At 39.9% G+C, this 20,873-nt stretch overlaps 1 protein-coding gene across 1 annotated transcript in view; it reads right to left on the reverse strand.

Moving 5' to 3' along the window:
* The window catches only part of Vwa3b (von Willebrand factor A domain containing 3B), a gene marked incomplete at its 5' end in the record, with an annotated part of 114,498 nt that overhangs the window by 39,993 nt on the left and 53,632 nt on the right, over positions 1-20,873 (reverse strand). Inside the window, 2 exons of the mRNA XM_048810403.1 lie at positions 6,853-6,903; positions 13,382-13,500. Coding sequence (XP_048666360.1) covers positions 6,853-6,903; positions 13,382-13,500 — 170 coding nt within the window. The remainder of the gene's footprint in view (positions 1-6,852; positions 6,904-13,381; positions 13,501-20,873) is intronic.

Raw genomic sequence — 20,873 nt, forward strand, 5'->3', positions numbered from 1 at the left:
AGCAAGCACAGAACTCACTTAACGCCTTGCTTTAGAAAGTGAGAAGTGAAGTGAGGTTGTGAAGGATGGCAGAATAAGAAAAATCAAGATCTAGGCTCTCTACCAAAACTAGTAAACCAGCTGTAACTCAGAATCAACCATTTTGAAACTCGCGAATCTAGTTGAATACCTGTAGCATCCAGGGGAGTGAATGCTTGATGAAGAAAGAGGCTGGTGTTTCAGGAAATCTCTGCCCAGTCACTGGCTGAACACAGAGAAAATGGAACAGAGACTTCTCTGGAAACACACATGACAAGGAATGTAATTTTTGTAAAACTTGTTTGGAAAAACACTAACTAGACAACCAAATCATTTCATTAAGCAATGAGGCAGATTCTGAATTCCAGAGGTATCACATTATAATATCCAAAATGTTCAATTGTTAACTAAAAATTTTATCAAGAAACAAGAATTCTTATGTCCTATTCATAATAAAACAAAAACCTGATAAAAGAAGGTTGATGTTTGGTTTACTTAACAAAGATTTTAACTTAATGGTCTTAAATGTGCTAAAAGAGATAAAAGAACCCGTGAGAAGAGAACTCAAAGAAATCAAGAGAATGGTGTCTGAACAGCAAGAGAACAGAAAATATAAGAGGAGGTAAATAGAAATACTGAAGCTGAAAAGCGTAATAGCTGAAATAAAAAATCCATTCGATAGCAGATTTAAGTAGGCAAAAGGATCAGTGAACTTACCGGTAGATTAATTGTGATAACCAAGCTTGAGAAGCAGCGAGAATAAATAAATGAAGAAATACAAACAGAGTCCAAGGAACCTTGTTCCAAAAAGTGACAAGAGGGGAAGGAATAAGACACTTGAATAAATATTGGTTGATAACTTCCCAAATTGGATGAAAGATATAAATTTACACAACCTAAAAAGTTCAGCAAATTTTAAGGGGGTATAAATACAGAGAGACAAAGACAAAGAAAAATTTTTTTTTTTTTTTTTTGGTGCTGGGGACCAAATCCAGGGCCAAGCTCTCTACCACTGAGCTATACCTCTAATTCCCAAAAAGAGAATCCTTAAAGAAACAAGAAAAAAGTGACTTGTCATAAATAAAGAATCCTCAAGAATATTAACATTTTATTTCTCATCATCAACTGTAATAGCCAGAAGGTAACAGGATGATCTATTAATGTACTGAAAGAAAATCCAGGAATTATATATCAAACAACACCGTCCTGCAAAAATGAAGACAGAACTAAGACATTCACAGATAAACAAAAGCTAGGGGAGTTTGCTGTTGATAGACTTTCTCTACAAGAACGCTAAAAAGAACATTTCATGCTGAAATAAAAGGATACTAAGCCATATAAAAAAATAAACATGCCTGGTAAAAATAATGACATATAAATATAAAAGCTAGTATTGTTGTATTTTGGTATATATCTCTTCAAGTTTTGTATGTTATTTAAAAGACAATTACACAATAATAATTATAACTATGTTAATGGATACACAATACACAAGAGGTAATCTGTGGAAATAACTAGATAAAGGGAGGACATGAAGTGACAGAGGAAGAAAGTGAATGTCTGCTATGGAAACTAATTAGATATTGATTCACACTCGAGGGTTATGAATGTTTAGTGTTAACTGTGATCCCCAAGGGAACTACTAAGAAAAACTAAAAAGTACACAGCAAAAGAAATGAATAGCAATCAAAATAGTAGACCAGAAAAATATAAATATTGGAGCACAATAAATGGTACATCCACACATATAGAAATAGCACCGAAGTCCTCCATGATTAGTAAACACTTTAAATGTAATGGATTAAACTCCCCAATTAAGAGACAAAGATTGGCAGAATTAAACAAAAAAATGACCCAACCGAATGCTGACTAAAGGAAACTCCCTTTAGAACTAAAGACACAAATGGGTTGAAAGTAAAAGGATGGAAAAATGATATTCTGTGTGAACAGGGATCAGGAGTGGCCCAGAGTGTCTAAACCGTTACTAGACAATAGAAACTTAAAGTCGTAAACTGTTACAACAGGCAAAGGATAATGATTGATATTGATAAAAATATTAAATCAAGAAGATCTACAAATTATAAACATATCACACATCCATTAATAGAGCCCACAAATAAATAAAGCAAATCTTGACCGAATTAAAGGGAGACAGACAGTTTGTACAAAAATAGCTGGAGACTCTTTCTAGTAATGGATAGAACATCTAGAGAAGATCAAAAAGGAAATTGTAGATTATAAAACAGTATAAATCAGTTATACAACAGACATATACAGAATACCTCATTCAGTAACAGCAGAACATATACTCTTAAGTGCACATTTAATATTCTCCAAGGGCATACCATATATCAATCCATGACTATTCTCAAAATACTTTAAAAGATCAAAATCAGGCCAGGTATGGTGGTGCAAGCCTAAAATCCCAGAAATTTAGGAGGCTTGAGGCAGGAGGATTGCAGGTTTGAAGCTAGCTTTAGCAACTTAGCAAGGCCCTAAGCAATTTAGGAAGATCCTGTCTCAAAATAAAAAAATAAAAAGGGCTGAGAGTGTAGCTCCATGGAAAGCACCCCTGTGTTTAGTCCCCAGTACCAAAACAAAGCAAAACAAGATCAAAATCACAAAAGTATCACAATGGAATAGAACTAGAAATAATAGCAAAGAGAGAGCTGAAAATTTGGCAAATACATAAAAATTAAATATCACAAAGAACAACAGGTCGAAGAGGAAATCACTTGAGAAATTAGAAAATACTTTGAGATGAATAAAAATTAACACACAATATACCAAAACTTATGCTATACTGTGCTCAGAAGGAAAATTTTGGCTGTAAATACTGCATTAAAAAAACAGATCTCAAATAAACAGCTTAACATTATACCTTAAGGTCCTAGAAAAAGAAGAGAAAACCAAACCTAAAGTCAGCAGAAGAAAGAAACAGGAAGAGTAGAGCAGACACACATATACAAATACAGTTAGACAACAGACATAAAAGTTACAAAAATTAGAAGGATTGTAGACTATGAATGGTTATACACCAAAAAATCAGATAAATGGACAAATAACCTAGATATACAGATGACCAAAACTGACCCAAGAAGAAACAGATAATTTCAATAGCTTATAATAATTAAAAACATTGAATGAGGAATCAACCTTCCTCCTCCCCACCCACAAGAAAGGGAAGTCCAGACCAGATGGCTTCATGGGAAAGGTCTATCAAACATATGAAGAAAATATGAAGAATATAAAAATATGAAGAAAAATGAACACCAGCCCTATTTAGACTTTTCAAGAGAATAGAAAAGAGGGAACATGCTAAGAGCCAAGTATATGATGCATGGCATTTTTGGTCGAAAGGTGACGCCAGCTAGCCATTGAGATGATATGATTATGTTAAGATTTGCATTCATATGGATATTGGACTCCTGCTGTTCACCTAGGCTGGCTACGGGACTCCTGGAGAGTTCCCATTGGTTGGGGAAGTACAGTAGGAGGGAGTTCCGGGGGAGTGGCGCTCTCTGCGGGTCCGGGAGGAGGCCGCGTGCGTGGGTGGCTCGAAAATCTTCCCGGGCGCGTACCGGACATTGGCGGCAGTTTCAAAAAATAATAAAAGTTTGTTCCTGCTTGAGTGGCTCGTGATTTTGTGCCCAGCCAGACTGCGGCAGGAACAGTTGTCAGTAGTCATAGAATTATCCTGATCACGAATTGAGGCAACGATGCCAAAGACAACTTCAGACCATTTTCCTTTATGAATGTAGAAACACTATAATATAATTTCCTTAACAAAACACTAGCCAATCAAACCCAACAAAGCAGTCAAAGGAGTACACACCAGGACCACGTGGGATTTGTTCCAGGAATGCAAGAGTGGTTCAACCTAAGAAAACCAATTACTTTACTACATCCCATCAATAGGCAAGGGGTAAAATACCAATCCTCTCTGTAGCTGCAGAAAAATCACTTAAAATTAAACACCACATTCATGATAAAAACCATTAGCAAAGCAGAAATGAAAGGAAATTTCCTAAACATAATAAAACATTACATTCACCAGGTGAGGTGGCACACACCTGTAATCCCTGCATCTTGGGAGGCTGAGGCAGGAGGATCAAAAGTTCAAAGCCAGCCTTAGCAACTTAGTGAGGCCCTAAGCAACTTAGTGAGACTATGTCTCTAAATAAGATATAAAAAGGGGTGGGGATGTGGCTTAGTGGTTAAGTGGCCCTGGGTTCAATCCCCAGTGCAAAAACAAACAAAAACTTTACACTCAGTGGTGAAAGAAGACTGAACTCAGGAGCAATACGAGAATGTCTCCTTTCATGGCTACTTAATGCTGTACAGGATTCTAGCCAAATCAATTAGATAAGAGAAAGAGAGTCATCTAAATTGAAAAAGAAGAAGTAAAACTCTATGTGCACATGGTATGTTCCCATATACAGAGAATCCTATAGATTCCTGAAACTGCAAAACACTGGAACTAATAAATTCATCAAAGTTGCAAGATGAAAGGTCAAAACACAAATATTGGTTTTGTTTCTGTACACCAGCAAAGAACAACTCAAAAAACTAAGAAAATGATCCCATTTACAATGGAATCCAAATGAACAAAATAACAAAGATGAAAGTCTTACACACTGAGAACTACAAAACATTGCTGAGGGAAAATTACAGACCTAAATAAATGGAGAGACATCCTGTATCCATGGGCTGAAAGCCCTAATATTGTTCAGATCGCAATACTTCCCAAGACTCCCCAAGCAAATTGATTACAGATTCAAGTAATCCCTACCAAAATCCCAATGGCTTTATTTTTTTTCAGAAATAAAAAATCCAAACTCATATGTACTTTTGAGGGCCCCTGAATAGTCAGAACAACTTTAAAAGAGAAAATAAAGGTGAAGCACTCATACTTTCCAATTTCAAAGCGTGCTACAAAACTACAGAAATCAAAACAGTGCCCTACCGGCATAAAATCAGACATATTGACCAATGGCATGGAATAGAGTCCAGAAATAAACTCAAATGTTCATGGCTAATTGAATTTTGACAAGGATATCAAAATCATTCAGGGAGGAAAGAAGTCTCTTAAAGAGCACTGGGAAAACTGGATAGCCACAATAGGAGAGTGAAGTCAGCTCCCTGACTCACTCCATCTACAAAACTGCACTAAAAATGGATTGATGACCTAATGTGAGAGCTAGAACCATACACCAAACAGTGGGGTCTCTTCATGACCTCGGATCCGGCAGTGGAGTCTCAGATAAGACACCAAAAGCATAAAAAACAGAAGAAAAATAGATCAGTTGGATTTCGAATGATTAAAAGCTTTTGGACATAAAAAGGTGCAGGAAGCCATCCATGAAATACATGAGGACCTTCTCTTGGCATGACAGCCAGGGAGAGATAGGCCTGGCATTGGGAACTTTCCATGGCTCTCCCATGGCAATAGATTGCCCAATGCACGTGACCTTTCCCTCCACTCTGCTAGGAAGGTTCCTCATAGTAGCTCCAGAGATGGGCGTAACCCACTAGAACTGAACAGCCCACTTTTAACCTTTTTTTTTTTTTTTTTTTTGGAAGAACATTCTATAGAATCTCTTTGATGTCTCCTGATATAAATAAGGCAGGCATGGGCTCCATGGTCTAGAAGCTCCATCTTTCTGATCAGCTTAACCGTCCTGCCCCAGCTTTGAAACTACTTTCTGTGTTCTGTGGTTTCTCCTCTGTCTTATTTCCTTTAGCATTTGTTTCTCAGCCAGCCCATTCCACCGAGGGCAACCCCATTCCCACCGCCCACAAGGGATGTGGGCGGGAAAAGGGTTTAAGATGAACATGAAAATACAAACTACTGAGTGGGAGAAAATATGGGAAAATCCTACGTTTGGTAAGTGCTTAACATCTAGAAGACTCACACCTCAACCACCAAAACACGACCTGGCTTAAGAATGGGTAATGGACTTGTGTGGACATTACCAAAAGTATGCAGATGGACAAGAATGTAAAAAGACATTCAGGATCATTGGTCATTAGAAATGTCTATTAGAGCCACATGGTCACACTTAAAACCCACTAGGATGACTTTAAATGTTTTTGTTTTTGTTTCAAGGAAAGCGGCCAGTACGGGTGGGACATTCCTGTATGCTGCTGGTGGGGGTACAACATGGAGCAGTCCCTGGGGGCAACACCTTAGAGGCTCCTCAAAATGTTAAGCATAGAAGTGCCACATGAGCAGCAAATCCGCTTCTGGCCATATCCTCAAGAGAAATGAAAACATGTTCCCATAGGGACGTCTACACAAGGACATTCATAATGTTATTTATGACATTATTCATAATAGCCAGAAAGTGCTAACAACCCAAACTCCCACTTATGGAAGAATGGACAGGCAAACAGAGCTCTCTGTGTGTGTGTGTATGTGTGTGTTTTCAATACGTGTGTATGCAGTCCCTGATACATGCTACAGCTTGGATGAGCTTTGAAAAGCATCACGTTTCCACATTAACTAAGTAAAATAAGCAGACACCATGTCTCCTGCTGTATGATTCCTTTCTGATGATTCATCCAAAGAGGCAGATTCATAGGGACAGAAAGCAGACTAGTGCATACTAGGGGCTGGGGAAGGGGTCGTGGGCAGTCATTGCTTCATGGATACCAGGTTTCACTTTCTGCAGTGATAAAAAGGTTCTGCACCTAAAGAGGTGGTAGTTTGCCCAACATTTTGAATTTTCTCTATACCACTGAATTATAGACTTCAAAGTTATGGATTTTCACTGACCCGAATTTCATTGAATTTTTTTTTTTTTTAAGTGAGGAGGGAATAGAAGGGCTTACTTTTGTTTTTCCTCTTGAGATAATGCTTGCCATACGATTTTATTCAAGCACCTGTTTAAAAAACAACAACAACAACAATTTAGAAGAAATAATACATTTCACGGCAAAAGTCTGGCCCCAGGATCTAAAGGGCACTGCGTGGGGACCCCAAGCCCAGCCCCATCACTCTGGACTCTGCCAACGTCATCTTAAAGAAACTGGGCGTTGAGAGTCTCCCTCCCTCTGCACCAGTGCAGAAGCCTCCAGGCTCTGCAGCGATCACACCAAATATTAAAGAATGGCTCGGCTCAGCTTAATCAGAGTTTCCAAACATCCTAAGGAAAACATGACTGTGCCTTATCTTGCCTCTGTAGATTCTTCCACTTGGAATTTCAGAGCAAAAAGGTTGTTAAGTAAAGGATGGGGACACATGTTAGCTTGACCACCTGTGCTCTGGGTGAGGTCACTGACGGGGACCCATAGCACATGGCTCATTCACGTCAACATGCTGAGACCAAAGCCCATCACCGATGGTGTCTTCAGAGAGGAACTGTCAACCCAAGAGCAGAGGAGGAGGTTGGAGCCAGTGGTGTTCCTGTCGGGTGGTTACAGCTGGTCTCCTTGTTACTAATCAGTGATGCTTCATTCAAAGGGTCTCACCCAGCTCTGTGTCCTTATGTTATTACCCCCAAAGCAGGCTTTGTGGGCTGCAGGGCATAGAACCCTGGCCGCGAGGAGTGTGAGTCTGGATTCCATGAAAAAAAAATCTTCAACATAAGGAGGTGGGCGAATGCCACTAGAAGTGTTACTCTGCTAGCCATGGGAGCTAGCACCTCTGGAGCAGGGTTCTGAGAACACACCTCAGGTAGAGCTCTCTTGCCCTGCTTGCCCATCTGGAGCCTGGGGGACAGGGCAAGAGAGTCTGGGGGTGGGCATAACCCGGAACAGAGTTCACTTAGCATCTCCTCTTCCTGGCCATGTGGCTCTGGGCAGTGCCCAACTTTGTCAAATGGGGACAGCAACAGTTAGAACTCCTGAGTAGCCGTGGGGACTCCCTGAGGTAGCCTGAGCACAGCACAGAATCATGTGGGACCCAGGTAGGTGCTCTGTAAGTGAGAGCGAGAGAGGAGGAGGGAATGCACCCGCTCTGTGCTTCTGTCCCACCGAAGTGTTCTGGTTCTTTGGGGTCAATTTGGAAATTGGGTTTCTTTATTCACGTGGTTCATGTAACAATAATCAAGGCTCCCAAGACTTATGGAAAAGATTTATAGTATGCATTTTGTTGTGCTCTTATTTAAAAGAAATATTCAACCCCCTCTTAAATCTCCACTTGAAAGTGGGCTCAGTGTGGTGGGGAGGGGGAGTGGACAAGGGCTCTCGCCCAGCACGGGCCTGGGCTGAGAGCTCCGTATCCATCCCTGTGCTGCTGGCTGAGCCCACGGGGCAGAACTTTTGAAAATGTTTTCTCATCAATAAAACGAGGATACCATTACTTGCCCTTGGCACTGAGAGGCTGAAGTGAGAGATTTCTGGTCACCTACGAAGTGACCAGAAATAACTCCATGTCCATTGTTCCCAGGTTCTAAAGAAGGGCCAAGCTTGGAAACTTGCAGACACCATGGGTGAATGTGGATCCGATTAGCTAGCACATGTCCTGAATTTTAATTCAACCCCTTAGGAGAGGTTTTTCCGAGAGCACATCATTGTAACCCCTGCTATTCGCCCTTTGTTCATCTCCACGGAAGCATTTCAGGGAGTTGGGTGGCCACCTTTGGAAATCCTGAGGGATGAGGAGGGTCCTTCTGGGATGTCCCTCTTTGACACTGGTTCAGCCCCTTGATTCAGGGGTTTTACTAAGAATTGTTTCCCTCTTTGTTGTGGGGGAGTGAAATTAAGTTGAGGGGTTGCATTCACTGGCTCACTATATTTCTAGTTCTCAAATCTTCTTGCACGGACAATTGACTCACTGGCAAAGCAATCTGTAAATAATGATGCTTCAGAAGTCTGGCCAGCAGCCAACTTAGCAAATGAGCCACCATAAGCAGAGGTTTCCATGCCTGGTCGAAGAGCCAGGTTAGAACCCAGACTTCTGCGGACCTTCGAGCGGCGACCTTGACTTTAGAACTTGCAATCAGAAAAATCACCTCTGAATTCAGACAGCTCTGTAAATATGCAAAGCTCATGCTGAGACACACAAGCCCAAATTGCTGCCTCAATTCTGGAAATACTGTAACAGGAGGTCACCACACATGGCCACTAAATGGGACCAGAATGGCTAGTAAATTCCATTATTTTGGTCAAAGAATGAGCTTCCCATTTCCCATTTGCTAACCTAATCATAACGGATTTAAGGTTAGATGAAGTTTATTTAAAGTTACATCTGACTTACTTTGGTGGGAAACTCCTCAGAAATGTAATGTTGAGGATGGCAGGAGGAACCCTTCATCAATTACTTTTCCTATTTCATATGCCTCCAGAAAGGTGGAGGAAGATGAAAAGAGAATCTATATTTATACCAACAGAACTCTTAAACACCACTGAATGTGAAAGACCAGAAATTTTTGTTCTTTATAATATTAATTTTTATATTAAAAGACTTACTATGAACATAATCTTCATAATACCAATGTTAATTAAAGCAATACTAAATAGGATTAAATACCAGTCCCATTAGAGTTGGTCTCATTAATATTAAAATTATTATTCTTTACAAGTAACAACAGAACTTGAGTATCTCTTTTCTGAAATTCTTGGGACCAGAGTGTTTCAGATTTTTTTTTTCAGACTTTGGAATATATTTACATACTCATAATGAGAAGTCTTGGGGGCGGGACTCAAGTCTAAGCAAGAATTCATTTATATTTTCATATACACCTTATACATACAACCTGAAAGTAACTTGATAGAATATTTTAGTGTTCCTGCATTTTGGCTCTGATCTTTCATATGAAACCTGGTGTGAAATTTTCCATTTTTGGCATCATATGGGCACTTAAGACTTTTTAGATTTTGGAGCATTCTGGATTTTGGATTTTCAGAGCAGAGATGTTGAACTTGCAGTGACTGAAAGGTTTTTCACTCAGAAGTAGGAAGTGGGACGAATCATTACCACATCTGTACTGGGGTTTTGCTTTTAAGAAAGAAGCACATTTTTTGCCCGTGAATGGGGCGTCCCTGTCCTTCCTGAAGCCCTGGGGAAAACGCGAGCCCAGTGGGAAGAGCCTTGTGACAAGGACAGCGCATGTATTCATGGTTACTTTACGATCACCAGAGTCAGGGAAGGAAAGGGGGAAATAATTCACATTAATTGCTCTTTAGATATGATTTACATAGGCCTTGTGAGAGCCCCGTGAGATGAGTTCTATTGTAAATAAGGAATCTGAGGCTCATGAATGTCATACACTTGCCCAGCATGAGCATCAGGGCCCCGAGGGAAACCTACAAGCTCTGTCTGACCCCAAAGCTCCAGCTGGTGGCCGTGCACCAGGCTTTCACAGACTGGTAATTATAGGACACAAATATCTGAATCACACAAGAAAATAACATTAGAATTTGAGTGGTATTATGATGTTACATCTGGAATACCTGATTTTGAAAAATCATAACAACTAAACTGGAATCATATCAAATTTGAATTAAAATGGTCAAATATACAAACACCTGCAAGGAGGAATAGATAAGGGGGAAACAAGGTTGGCCAGCCCCTGGCTCTGGAGCTAACAGCCCCGGGTTAGGAGGAGAGGTGGTCAGCAAGCCTGAGGACTGGGCAGTAGCCGTGAGTCCCTTGAGGGCCACATGCAGGCGGGCAGTAGAAAGGGCCCGTGGAATGGCCCCTCCGAGGAGGTGATTGGTGCTGAGGCAAGAAGGACGGGGGGCCCAGGGCGGGACAGCAGCAAGGCAGGAAGAGGAGCTACGTTCCTGGAGGCCCTTCGGGAAATGCCCGAAAGGAAGCATCAGAGCCAGGGGGAAGGGTGAGCCTTGGAATAGCCTGTCCCACCTGTGACAGAAAGGTGGAGGGCAGGCTGAGGTGCCGAGGAGTACAGCGGGGGCCTCCTTAATCCAAACATCCCCAATCCCAAACCTGTCGACCTTCCCCACCTGACACCACAGTGGAAAATATCCAAACCCCTAAACTCTTGTGCACAGAAAAATTTTAAATATTGCTCAAAATTACCTCCAAGCTATGTATATATGGTGTTTATGAAACCTAAGTGAATTTTATTTGGACGTGGGCCTTCTCCCCAGGATAGCTCATGTTACATAGGGAAATATCCAAAATCTGAAAAAAAAGAATCCCAAATCTGAAATACTTGTGATCCTAAGCATTTTGGAACAGATGCCCTCAACCTGAGCTGAGGAGCCCACATACCATGGCCTCGATTCTTAAGGGAGGCCCAATGGAAGAGGCTCCAGTTGAAGGGGGGCTTGGAGAGGCCTGTGATGGACATGGTAGGCCAAGGCCTCTCAGTGGGATGGACTGGCACTCCCTGCAGGCAGGAGTCAAGCTCTGTACTTTCTTCTTTTTTTTAAAAAAAATAATTATGTATATTATTTATATTTTCTGTGAAGGGATACATACATTTTTATGTATTAATTTAGTGGTATTTATTTATTTTATTTCTGACTTTTAAAAAATTTGTTCTTTTTAGGTATATATGACAGTAGAGTATATTCTGACATATCATACACACGGAGTATGACTTCCCATTCTTGTGGTTGAACATGATGTAGAGTTTCACTGGTCGTGTGTTCATATACGAACGTAGTAAAGTGATATCTGATTCATTCTACTGTCTCTCCAATTCCCATCCCCTCTCCCTTCCCTTCATTCCCCTTTGTCTAATTCAATGAACTTCTATACCTCCCTTCCCCTTCCCCCTTATTATGGGTTAGCATCCACATATCAGAGAGAGCATTCAGCCTTTGGTTTTGGGGAGCTGGCTTATTTCACTTGGCATGATAGTCTCCAGTTTCACCCATTTACCATCAAATGCCATAATTTCATTCTTCTTTATGGCTGAGTAACATTCCATTGTGTGTAGACACCACATTTTCTTTATCCATTCATCTATTGAAGGGCACCTAAGTTGGTTCCATAGTTTAGCTATTGTGAATTAAATTGTTATAAACATTGATGTGGCTGTGTCACTATAGTATGCTGATTTTAAGTCCTTTGGGTATAAACCTAGGAGTGGGATTGCTGGGTCAAATGGTGGTTCCATTCCTAGTTTCCTGAGGAATCTCCATACTGCTTTCCAGACTGATTGCACCATTTGCAGTCCCACCAGCAATGTACGAGTGCCTATACTTATTTTGAACACATAGTAGGCCCACCACAAAATGACTAGAGATTAATAAATGCTGGCCTGGCTACATCATTGACTTTTGTGTTTTTATTTCATTTTTTCTCATATGTAGTAGAGAAAGAAAGAAAAACAAAAAACAAAAAACCGAGAGCCCAGCTTCCAGAAAGAAGAGCAGACTTGCCTGAAGAATCTGGGCACAGTCCACGTCTAAGAGCTGTGTATCAAGGATTAATTCTATGCTGGGGTGGGAGATGGCACTGTTGAGTCAGCTTGGTCATCTTGAACTTGATACAAAAAGTTTTTGTTTTTGTTTTGTTTTTTTGTACCAGGGATTGAACTCAGGGGCACTCAACCACTGAGCCACATCCCCGGCCCTATTTTTTTATTTTATTTAGAGACAGGGTCTCACTGAGGGGCTTAGTGCCTCGCTGTTGCTGAGGCTGGCTTTGAACTCACGATCCTCTTGCTTCAGCCTCCTGAGCCACTGGGATTGTAGGCGTGTGCCACCATGCCCGGAGATACAAAAACTTTCAAATAATAATCTATATGTATAGAGTTGTCCCTCAGTATCCATGGGGGTTAGTCCCAGGACCTCCTGCCCACCCCCAGATACCAAATCCAAGGATGCCCAAGCCCTTCCATAAAAAGACATACCCAGTATGTCCACAGAGCCTATTCATAGTCTCCTGTACACTTAAAATCATCTCTAAATTGCCTATAATGCCTAATACAGGGTAAATGCCATGTAAATAGTTGTTCTGTGGGCATTGTCTGAGGAGTCGTGACAAGAAAACCAAGTCTATTCATGTGCAGCGCAGATGCAACTTTTTTCTTTTGCATATTTTCAATCCATGGGTCATTGAATCAGCCAATGCAGACCCCACAGATACAGAGGGCTGGCTCTGTGATCTCTATATCTCGTCACTGTGGTGCTTTCACAGTCATTTTACATAACGTTAGATGTGGAAATGACCCAATTCACTGGGCCAAGAGGAAAAGCTAACGGAACATAAGGTTTCTGTTGAGGCTGGAAAGGAAAGATGGTTTCTCGAGAACTCTTGGGAATATTCGGGTACATAAGAAGTCCCTACACAGCGGCTTATATTGATGTTGGATGATTTTTAAATAGCTGCTTCAAATTAAAAACAAACAAACACAAACTTAAGCCAAACAAGGGCACGCGAGAGAACACAGGCTGAAACAAATTCCGCGTCCGCTGAAGAGCGGTCGGGACTAGTACTCACTTTTCATAGGATTTAATGGCCTGCTCCACTTTCTGCTTGTAGATATTGAGTTTGACTCCTTGGGGATTGATCAGTGTCATCTTATTCGTGTCGTTGCACACGTGTGCCAGAGGAAATACCTACAGGCCCAAACCAAAGGAAAGCAGGTGTCACTTGACAGGTCCCCAGGTGCCTGCAGAGCTGGAGGGGCAGGGCCGTGGGCGGTTTTTCCAACTATAAAATCAACAACTTATAAATGTAGAAAAGTGGAAGGTGGAGGGAGTCATGAACCATAAGGATCAGATGTCATTGCTAACTTTTCCCTTCCAGGTCTTAAAACTCTATATTTTAAAACTACATTTTTAAAACACCACATCATCACACCCAAAACAACCACCACCCAAATCCCAAAACTGCTTCAGGAAACCCTACTTAGCATTGAGTATGATTTCCAAGAGCATCTATCAAGTTGGAAAGAGCAGGCAATAAAAAATAGGACTCCTTAAATATACATAATTATTACATGTTCATAAAAAAATTGAAAAAAAATTATTAACAATACATTATTATTATTGTATTATTGATACATATTATTAATAACAATGTTAATATTGTATTATTATTATTATTAATACATTGTTAAGCACACACCTGCCAAAAGGAAATGGATCTCATTGTTGCTTCTTTGTAAGTGACTTAGTTGAATTAAACATCTTTTTAATATATTTATTTCATATTTTCTTAAACTTTTGAGAATATCTGATGTTGGTTCATATCTCTTGGCTATTTTTCCTCATCAATTTGTAAGAGGCTGTTACACTTGGTAAACGAGGAAGGAATAGTGGCCCCAAGAATAGCAGAGTACCAAAAATAGAGACTTTTCTGGGTTCTGCTTCCCGCATCTGGTGCTTACTTGTGGGTTTGGGATACCTCTGATTCCATGCCAGTCAATTCCAGGGAGAAAAATGGTCAACTTATCGCTGACTAGGTGGAACTTCAAACTCTGGTATCCCTCCCCAATTCTCTTGGGACCATTTCCATGTCAGTTTATTGGTCACCTAAGTACTCTGTCCAGGATTTATAGTTTGATTTAAGTGGAGAAACAGGGTGAAGGATGCTCACTCCATCTTCCCTAGAACCAGAACCCTCTATCACATTCTTCTGTTCCCAAGACTTCTTTCATCCTAATAGTACCCATCATTTTATATTTGCCTATTTGCATTTTACCCGTCTCTCCCTAGCAGAATGTGAGCTCTGTGCAGGAACTTTGTTTCAGTCACTACTAAACTCCTACCATCTAGCACAGTACCTGGAACTTCATAGGCCCTCACCAAATATTTGTTGATAAATGGTAGACATAAATCATCAAAAGGTATATTCCAAGTTGGGTGCAGTGGTACATCCCTGTAGGCCCAGCTCCTTAGGAGGCAGAGGCTGGAGGATAACTTGAGCTCAGAAGTTTAAGACCAGCCTGGGCAGTATGTAAGATTCCTATATTTAATAATAATAATAATAATAATAATAATAATAATAATATAGGTATATTCTATTATTTAACATTTAAACAAAAAGAAAAAATCTAATAGGAAAATACTAAGCTATACTATCGTTGTTTCAAAATCCCGATTCTGATCATAATGAACATGAAGACATTTTGGAAATGGGGGAAATTATTTTAAAAAGTAAATTTTTAAAATTTGTTCTAATTAGTTATACATGACATGAGAATGCATTTTGACACATTGTACGTAAATGGAGCATAACTTCTCATTGCTCTGAAGAAGTAAATATTTTACTTTTAATTAGGATGATAGAGATCATGGTTTTCTGTTCCTCCCTGCCACTAAAATCTTCCAAAAAATTTGTTATTATTATTTAATAAAATAATTCATAGAAATAAAGAAAAAAGACAGAAGCATGGTTGATAAAAGATGGACAGAAATGTGAATGGTGAGCAGGGCTAAAGCCATGGCTGTTGGTTCTGGCCCCCATGATGGTGGGGCAGTGGGAGCTCAGCTCCCGCAAAGCAGGACCAAATGGGACCACGAGTGCTCTGGAAAAGAAGTCACCTCAGTGACTGATGTCAACTGGTACGAAGGCCTCAGCCCCGAAAGAAGGCCCTGCCTAGTGAAAGGACACTCCTGTGGCTTTACAACCAGGCACTAAACCAGACCACTTTTTGTCTCTGTGATAGCCACAATATCACCATGGAATCAATGCCCTAAATATCCATGTGTTGTCCCTGGTGTTGAGGGCCAAGAGGGTGGATTTAGGCAACTTCAAAACAGAAGAGCAAAGAAAAAGAACACAAATGCCAAAAATATTAGTTGAGGAAATTAACAATCAAAATGTCAATGCACTTAAATTAATTTTATGAGCCATCTCTAAAAATGACTTTAAATTATTATTAAAAGGACTTACACTAAGCTGTTCAAAGACAAAAAAGATAAAACTACAAAACTTTACTCAAGTGCCACAAGAAGCAATGGATGTCAAAGAAAAATTAAGAAGTATGATTGCCAACTCTATTCCAATAATTTAGATGAAAAATAACAACTATATTTTTAAAAAACTACAAAAAAATTTTAAAACCTAAGACAATGGAACTGAAACAAAGATGCATCTTAACAGAATAAAATTCTAGAGCAGACAAAATAGTCTTTAAGAAAAGAATGGGTGAATGATAATACTGGATGCCTTTCCCCAGAATATAGCACAGAAAGGCCAAAAGCCAAAAATTATAGATAAATAGATGATAGGTAGGTATATGTATAAAGAGACTGAGAATCTTTTATATTAATAGAAATTTCAAAAGAACAGATTATCAGAGAGGCAACATTGGGGAAATGTCCTCCAAGATTTTACAAAATGGCAGCTGAATTTCTAGCTTTACCCTTCTGAGGACTGGAGATTGCATTACCTGCTAGGACTATGATTAGTCAAGCTGTTTGTGAGAAAGGAATTGGGTGTGGTCTCAGTCCCTGTGTCGTTTGGGGGAGGAGGTCCATTTTGCAGAAGGTCAGGGTCAACAGTGTTTTAAGGGTCAGCTTGCTTGGAGTGGGGCGGGGGGGGGGGGCCTGCAGCAGGGTTCAGAGCTTCAGCTGCTGGCCCGTCAGGGGTCTGATGAACAGTGGCCGTCTGACTGTTTTCTGTGTCACGAGCTAATGCGACTCCATTTTGTTTTTATTCCTTGACAATATGAGTTTTAAACCTGGAGAGCAATGCTTTAGTGCTCTTTGTACTAAAAGTTTTAAAACATACATGGAAATATAGGCTGCTGTTTTCCTCTGAGGGGAGAATGGGATCAAAAAAGGTGATACAGGGTCCTCAACTTTATCTGTGATGCTTTATTTATTTTAAAGCATATCTAACACAGGAATAAGATGAGGTTTACAATGACCAACAGCGGTTACTTCTCAAAATCTGGGATTCAGGGCAAGTGAAGAGAGGCGGGTAGGACTTTCTCTCTTAACTATTTAGTTCTTTTTTTTTTCAAATACATAAATTAATTATTAGGTTTTTTTTTCAAATACATAAATTAATTTTATAATTAAACCATCAAGACTCAAACAAACCCACCAACTGGCAAAGATTTAGAAAACCAAAGAGAAAGAAATGAAGTTACAGGTCACATGGTCCAACCCCGCTACTTAAAAACCAGCCAGTGGCTTCTGAACAATCTGGTCAAAAGGAAGGGACCAGAACACTGGGTTAAAGGTGGCACCACTAGGCTTTGAGACCGAAGCTTGTGTACGTGGGGAACAAACATCTCTCAAAATAGAGCTACGGGTCATATACACTTTCAAAGGGGAAAAAAAAAAAGTCATCTCTGCAGAATGAAAGACACATTTTAATCTCCCTTGGGAGGGGGAAAAAACCCCAAACTTTAGAAGTCTATAAATAGCTCTCCTAGTTTGTCAACTAATGCCTCAGCTGTAAATCCATACCCCTGAATACTTAGAAATATTATAACATTTTTCACCACGATCATCTTGACTCTTGGACTTAAGAAACCCCATTCATGGGCTACTTCCCTCTTTTGTGGACTTCGATCTCATGCCTTCCATGGTCATGGCCGACTTCAGTGTGGTCATTCAAATTGGCTTGTATGCACCCACTCCTCCCCCCTTTCTGCATGCAGATTTGGGGAAAGACAAAGGCATAACCCCACACCTTCTGTCTGTGGTCTTAGTTTTTACAGCATGGTGCTGGCCCAGCAGGTCAGATGTGACACCCTCTTTATGATGTCGAACTTAATGTGACTCTGAGGTCATAAGGGGCGTTCTCAGGGCTGGGGGGACCAGAAGCAAGCCAGCGGGGAGGGAAGTGGGGCTCACGAGGAAGCTGAGGATAATAAAAGCCCCCGATCATGCCACTTTTGAATGTGGCTGGCTTATTAATACAGTGAGGGACCCTGTGGACCGTAGTTGATAGCAAAAGGAAGCCTCGAGGTACTGCTGCTTCCATTTTCTTGAGGCTGACCCAGAGGCCTTACCAAATCCGTACTGATGATCACACCCTTTGGGACAACAGTTTGTGAGGGTTGTGTGAGTGCAGAGACAGACAGACAGGGACAGAATGAAGGGGGGAGAGAGAGGGAGGATAGGTCCTGACCACAAACACAGAGGAAATTGCTAGAATTCATGGTCAGGCCAATTTGGGCTGATTATGTTAGAAATCTTCTGTTAGATCAAATACCCAAAGGCAACCACTGAACTCAAGAGCAATTTTATTTTTTATTATTTTTTAACATTCTCATGAGGTCTTCTTTTTTAAAAAATTGGTTCTAACTAGTTATACATGATAGGAGAATGTATTTGACATATTTTACATACATGAATAACTTCTCATTCTTCTGGTTGTACAGGATATAGAATTACGTTGGTCGTGTAATCATACACGCACATAGGAAAATAATGTCCCATTCATTCTACTATCTTTCATATTCCCATTTGCCCTCCCTTCCTTTCGTTCCCCTTTGTCTAATCCAAAGTACTTCTATTCTTCCCTAACCCCCACCCCACCCCTATTGTGAATTAGTATCTGCATATAAGACAAAACATTCAGCCTTTGGTTTTTAGGGATTGACTTATTTCACTTAGCATGATAGTCTAGAATTCCCTTATTTACTGACAAATGCCATAATTTCCTTCTTCTTTATGGCTAACTAATATTCCAGTGTGTGTGTGTGTGTGTGTGTGTGTGTGTATATCTCACATTTTTTTTCCATTCATCTGTTGAAGAGTACCTACGTTGGCTCCATAGTCTAGCTGTTGTGAATTGAATTGCTATAAACATCGATGTGGCTGTATCACTGTAATATGCTGATTTTAAGTTCTTTGAGTATGAATTTAGGAGTGGGATAATTGGGTCAAATGATGGTTCCATTCCAAGATTTCTGAGGAATCTCCATATTGTTTTCCAGAGTGGTTGCACCAATTTACAGTCCCACCAGCAATGTCTGAGTGTACCTTTTCCCCCACATCTGTGCTAACGTTTGTGGTTGCTTATATTTCAAGAACAACTTTATTAATAATGATAATGGTACTTATCCTCGCTCTCTACAGATATTAGGCAGTCTCTGCATACTTTTTCATTCAGTTCCTTTATAGTCAAATGCATTTAATTGCTATTTTTGTTATATGGCTTCTCTTTCCATACCAAACTCCAGAGTTCTTTAGGCTCTTTTAAAAAATAGTAGTTACTGGCACAATACATGTACAAAGTCATCATTTATTGAATACACAAGAGAGTAAAACCATATACAAATTAGAATAATGACTAAGGCCCCAAGACTTTTTCTTTTAAATTTATCTTTTTATAAAGCATAAATAAGTTTGAATTCTACCAAATTTAAATTCTTGGTCATTGAAGCACGGGATGAAGCATAACTCTGTTGTTTTTGAAGAATATCTTAAGACTATTTTAAAAGAATATTTTAAGAATATGCCAAGTATATGAATAATATAAAAAATATTTAAGATCTGTATTTATATAAGAAAACTGTTTGCAAATGATAAAATAATTGAATATTAAAATGAAATATGGTACCATTTTTACGTAACAACTGAAAAATTTGGGGTTTTGTTTTGTTTTACTATTCTGCTTTAGTGATAGCAAAAAGACATAGGAAAATGGACATTCATTAAACTCCAAATAAGCTACCTAATAACAGGAGGAACAATTAGGTAAATTGTAGTAGTTCATATTATTGAATAGTAGAGCAATCATTAAAATTCATCCAAAAATGGTCATTATGAGGAAAAACATTCAGAACATAGGCTAAATGAAGAAAATAGAATACAAAACTATAGGTGGGTGCCCTGGCACAAGTCTGTAATCCCAGAAGTTCAGGATGCTAAGGCAGGAGAATCATGAGTTCAAAGCCAGCCTCAGCAACTTAGCGAGGTGCTAAGCAACTCAGTGAGACCCTGTCTCTTAGTAAAATATTAAAAAGGGCTGGGGATGTGGCTCAGTGGTTAAGTGCCCCTGGGCTCAATCCCTGGTACAAAAAAAAAAAAAAAACACACACAATACCAAACTACAGACACAGCTATTACCTGCTAAACTAGAACCATCCCAAACATTTTGAAATTGAGAAAATAGTATGAAAATAGAGATTATTATATATTTATTATTCAATCCTGTCTGAATTCACCAATGTCACTATTTTTCAACTAAATCAGTGTTTCCATTAAACATCCACAATTTACTACCAAATCGGCCAAGGAGAGGTTCTGATTGGATGTGTGTAATGAACATGCAAATAGTGCAAATCCCACATGAATAAATACCATGGATGCAATAGCTATTGCAATGGTGCACACCGCTGAGTGCTAACGTGACACGTCCTCAGCTTTCAGCTCCACAGAACAGACAGAAGGCAGGCCACCAAATTAACTGGCACATCGGCGTGTGAAGAAGGTCACTCGTAAGCCCATGAAAACCTGTTACCGCAGCGATGATGGTATCTCAGCATTTTTAATTCAGACCTGTAAAGAGCTGAGGAGCTTCGTGCTGACAGTGAATAATGTTCATGAGAGATGCTGAGCAAAAGGCAGGTACCAATAGCATGTTCAGTTTGACTTCACTGGGGAAAAACAAAACCAAAAAGCAAAAAATATGTGCCGTGGAAAAGGTCTAACCAGAGAAAGCGCCAGATGAGTCACCCCTGGGGGATTCTAACTCTATTGTTCCTTTCTTTTCCACTTACCTGTAGTTTCTGATCTTTCTGTATAATCAAAAGAATTATAAACACACACACACACACACACACACACACACACTCGCACGCACACACATACACACATATCTTCTGCAATAACCATCATTTTAAAATTTTACTTTAAAGAGCTTTTCGATCAATATATAGCTTTATGTTCAAGGCCACTGTAGTGGAAAGCAACAAGATGTCATGACTTTGGCAGCATTCCAGATCTCTTGCACCTGACATTCCTTGTCAGCTAGGTAAGGGTGACCAGCCACAGCTCAGGCTGCTCTGAGTTTCAGATGA

This window comes from Marmota marmota, unplaced genomic scaffold, assembly GCF_001458135.2.
Source record: "Marmota marmota marmota unplaced genomic scaffold, marMar, whole genome shotgun sequence".
Classification (NCBI taxonomy): Eukaryota; Metazoa; Chordata; class Mammalia; order Rodentia; family Sciuridae; genus Marmota; species Marmota marmota.